At 37.5% G+C, this 4,141-nt stretch overlaps 1 protein-coding gene across 2 annotated transcripts; it reads left to right on the top strand.

Moving 5' to 3' along the window:
- Window positions 1-1,221: 1,221 nt before the first annotated feature.
- LOC109086721 (claudin-14-like) lies at window positions 1,222-3,353 on the top strand. Of its 2 annotated transcripts, XM_019101023.2 has the most exons (3): window positions 1,222-1,341; window positions 1,963-2,861; window positions 2,903-3,353. In XM_019101023.2, exon 2 carries the CDS (start codon window positions 2,020-2,022, stop codon window positions 2,833-2,835), a length of 816 nt encoding a protein of 271 aa, XP_018956568.1. In that variant the 5' UTR covers window positions 1,222-1,341; window positions 1,963-2,019; the 3' UTR covers window positions 2,836-2,861; window positions 2,903-3,353. The 2 variants fall into 2 exon arrangements, with proteins under 2 accessions (XP_018956568.1, XP_042604052.1); XM_042748118.1 differs by having other exon boundaries at window positions 1,963-3,353.
- The last annotated feature ends 788 nt before the right edge of the window (window positions 3,354-4,141 follow it).

Below are 4,141 nucleotides of genomic sequence, written 5' to 3' on the forward strand. Positions count from 1 at the left end.
TATCTCCACACCTCTGAGCTCATTTGCGGAGGTGTGTGTGGATGGCACCTCTGTAGACACACTCCTCTCACCCTCTCTGCTGTCCCTCTGGACTGGCACCTCATCCTCTGGATCCAAACACAGTATCGCCGTTCCCACTACAGCACCTACACATCTCACCCCTGACCTGAGAGACCTCCCTGTGACCCAGTCTAGATGCCTGTTCAAATATCAGTCTTATTTCATCGGTCATTAATCATTTTAATAACATTTAGCAAATTTGAATAATATTGTTAAAAAGCTATTTAAATTGATTTATATATGATTTTACAGATATATTTTAGAATAACTATAAAATCAGTATATCAATAGTTTATTTTACTTTTAGTGCAGTTTGGTACCTGTAACAACCTGTAAACATTATAAATTAAAGCTACAAAGTTATAATGTGCAGACTAATTTTGGTGGCATAAGTGGACAAACATGTCCTTGTCACATGAATCTATTGTTTTTGCTGGTTCATGGTTGACCCTTCCAGTAAATGGCTGGATTATTGGTATATAATCTCATTACAGTGAGGAGATTTAACTGAGAATGAGTCAAGGGTTCGTACACACACACACACACACACACACACACATACACACACACACACACACACACACACACACACACACACACACACACACACACACACACACACACACACACACACACATTATTCTGTGATGAGATATTTCTGTAAAAGGACACACTTTTTGTTGACTTGAAACATCTAACCAGCTAACCAGGTAAATATTTTTGTTGCACTGCAGTTTCTACATATTAATGTGTAATTGTTTGTTGTCTATTAAATAGGCTACAAATGTTTTTAGAGCAAATCAGACTGAATCAAACTCTTCTTTACAGCAATGTCCTGCCATGTGACAAATACTTGGTCTATGACAGAATTGTAATAGTTTGGCTTACTTATTGGCTTATTTTGAAATATTCGTTGGTGGAGAAACATAGATAACGGATCTGGCAAAATGTGTTGTTGTGGTATAACATTTAAATGTTTTAAAACATCTAACATCTGAGCCATTTTTACACTCCTGGAAAAAACAAAAACAAATAACTTAACTTACTCGCTGTGGTTGACGCTGTCCTTTCCCTCAGTGGCCTTGTTTTTGGGATGAACACAGAAAAGGTCAGTTTTGGGGTGAGTAACGAGTAAATCTTTAACTTCTCTTTTCTAGAGGTGCCTATGTGTACATGGACAGGGGCAGCTCCTAATATCTACAGAGCAACAGAGATTGTAGGAGCACAAATAGAGGAAACATAAGAACTACTGGAAACATCTCACTCATTAACAAATGTAGTGTAAGTACACTTGCCCCTCTTGTGAAAAAGAATTATAATGTAGCTTACTTTTTAAAAAGGTGTACTTTTTTGAAAATAATATGCTTTAATTTGAATTGAATATAAATAAGTTAATGTAGTTTGTTAAATTTGAACTTTTTTGAATTAGTACACCTTTATACATAATTTTATAATTTATTTTCTTTGAAATATGGTTAACGTGTACTGCCGAAGGTACTGACAAGAGTTTATAGTAAACTAAAATGTACTTTAATGTAATTTCTGTTGAAAATTGTGTTTTATGTATTCAAATATATTTGTAATTACACATTTGTAATGATGTTGCAATTCAGTGCATTTACTTGAAGTAAAACTTTTAAATTTGACATGATTATAAAGTGCACTTTCTAAAAGTGTACTTAAGTGTACAAATGTCATGAAAGTGTTCTCTCTTTAAGTACACCTAAGTGGCATTTTATTCATGAATATGTTATCTGTAAGCACAGTTTTTTTTTTAAATATACTTTTAACATGACAAGTGCACATGCATTATAATTAAGCACACTTTTTTTTCACAAAAGGACTGCTTCAGCTGAGACAAATAGATTTATTTAGCTAAGTGTATATTATTTTCCTTTACAGTAATCAACTGGAAGTTTTTTTTTTAATTTTGGAGAACACATTCATCCAGTGGGCGACATGGCGATAGCAGCGCTGGAGTTGATGGGTTTCTTTTGTGGCCTCTTTGGTATGCTTGGGACCTTTGTAGCCACTCTTCTGCCATATTGGGAAATGTCCGCACACGTTGGTTCAAACATCGTGACGGCGGTAGAAAGCATGAAAGGTCTATGGATTGAGTGTGTCTACCAGAGCACCGGAGCCTTCCAGTGTGAGACCTACAACACGCTTCTGGGGCTCGCCACTGATCTACAAGCAGCCAGAGCCATGATGGTCATCTCCTCCATCTTTTCCGTCATGGCCTGCGCGGTATCCACTGTCGGCATGCAGTGCACCGTCTGCATGGATGGCTCTTCAGTCAAAAGCAAGGTGGCTGGGGTAGGTGGTTCCCTTTTCCTCCTGGCAGGACTCTTGTCGTTAATCCCTGTGTCTTGGAAGACCCATGAGGTGGTGCAGACCTTCTACATGCAGAACATGCCAGCCAGTCTGAAGTTTGAGATAGGTGACTGCCTATATGTGGGCTTGGCTTCTTCGCTCTTGTCCATGTTAGGTGGAGGGCTCTTGAGTGCATCCTGTTTTGATGATTCGGATGGTAGCAGGGGAACCAGATGCCATTACCCCTACCCTGACCGCACTGGACACCGTGGACCATCCCATTTGATGCCCTACCATCCGGCCACACTACATTCAACCACAAACCCCAACCTTGCCAACAAGAACCAGACCCTTAACAGCCATACAAGCACTAATACCCACTCCACTATGCCAGCTCAGGATTCCAGGAAATCAGCTCGGCAGAACACAGCAGCCGGGTATGACGTCACAGGCTACGTTTGAGGATTTGTGTTAGTCGTTCTGAACCATTTTTTTCTAAAAACACTCAAGTGATTCTTATAAGAAACACTTATAAGTGAAGACTCTTATAATAGGTGAGATGTTGGATTAAGGTGCAAGAGGAATGGACACACTGCCAGAGAAAAGAACAAATGTGTTTGATAGAATAGAATATGAGGTGCTTTTGGTTTCTTGTGTCAACAGACATTGCTGTTCAAAGTTCAAAAATTCAAACAGTAAAATGGCTTTGAATATGGATCGGCAGAATCATATGTAAATATGCAAAGCTAATATTTGATAATAACTCAGTTAAGCTTGTTAAGTGCACTTAAAAATTAGAAAATTTGAACTGTTTTTGTATTCACATGTAGTATTTTGATTTGTTTTTTTTATGACTGTTTTATTAACATTGTATTAATTTGTTAATTACAGTAATCTTTATTTTGTTATTGAATTTACATGTACTGCGTTTGAGCACTGATCATATTCACTTTCTAAGTAAAGATTTGAGTTGTTTAATAGTCTTTGGCCCCAAACTCTTTTCATAAAGCTCTTCTATTTTTGTTCTACTCTGCAGACACAGTAAACATCTCAGAAAAGCTAGCAGCTAAAAACACAGTCTTCCTCTCTCCCTGGGAAGCACCATCATAAATATGTGATGATCTGGGTAATTATCCAAGCATCTGTATATTTTATGGTAAAAATGTAGAAGGATGTATTTGGATCCCCTGCTACTCCTACTCAAGCATTTGTTGTTCTAATGAAAGACACACAACAAATGGGTCATTTTTTGTTTCACTAAGAATCCCAAAATGTCTGTGCTGGCAACCACATTCAAAGCAATATGCTGTGTGTAAGCACTTGAAGCACTCCAGCTGAAACTCAACTGTATTGATTTTAACTTCATTTTAATGTGTAACTATGTTGGAAAGATATCACACTGAAATGTAATTGGTGAGTCCTGTACATGTAGGGTTCATTGACTTTGAGCACAACCTTGTATATATTTCAGGAAAGCAGAGGTAAACAAGCAAACACCAGACATGTTAATTTTCAGCTGATTGTTTACTGTACATCTTGAACACAGGAGTGCAATGAAGTGCCAAAAATTAAATTAAAAGGTATCACTTAAATTGTATTTGCAAATCATGATAGTGTCATGGATTTACTGTCTTTCATTAATGCAGACAAGTACAGACAAGCAAACAGCAGAACTAGTTTACAGTCTTGCTGTGCTGCTGCTGGTGAGTGTAGAATCATCCTGGAATGTCTTTTAGAATAATAATGGGTTTAGTATTTTTTAGACATA

This window comes from Cyprinus carpio, chromosome B21, assembly GCF_018340385.1.
Source record: "Cyprinus carpio isolate SPL01 chromosome B21, ASM1834038v1, whole genome shotgun sequence".
Classification (NCBI taxonomy): Eukaryota; Metazoa; Chordata; class Actinopteri; order Cypriniformes; family Cyprinidae; genus Cyprinus; species Cyprinus carpio.

Excerpts from the sequence above, each read along its gene's own strand:
- LOC109086721 (XM_042748118.1), top strand. The coding sequence starts at position 2,020 with ATGGCGATAGCAGCGCTGGAGTTGATGGGTTTCTTTTGTGGCCTCTTT.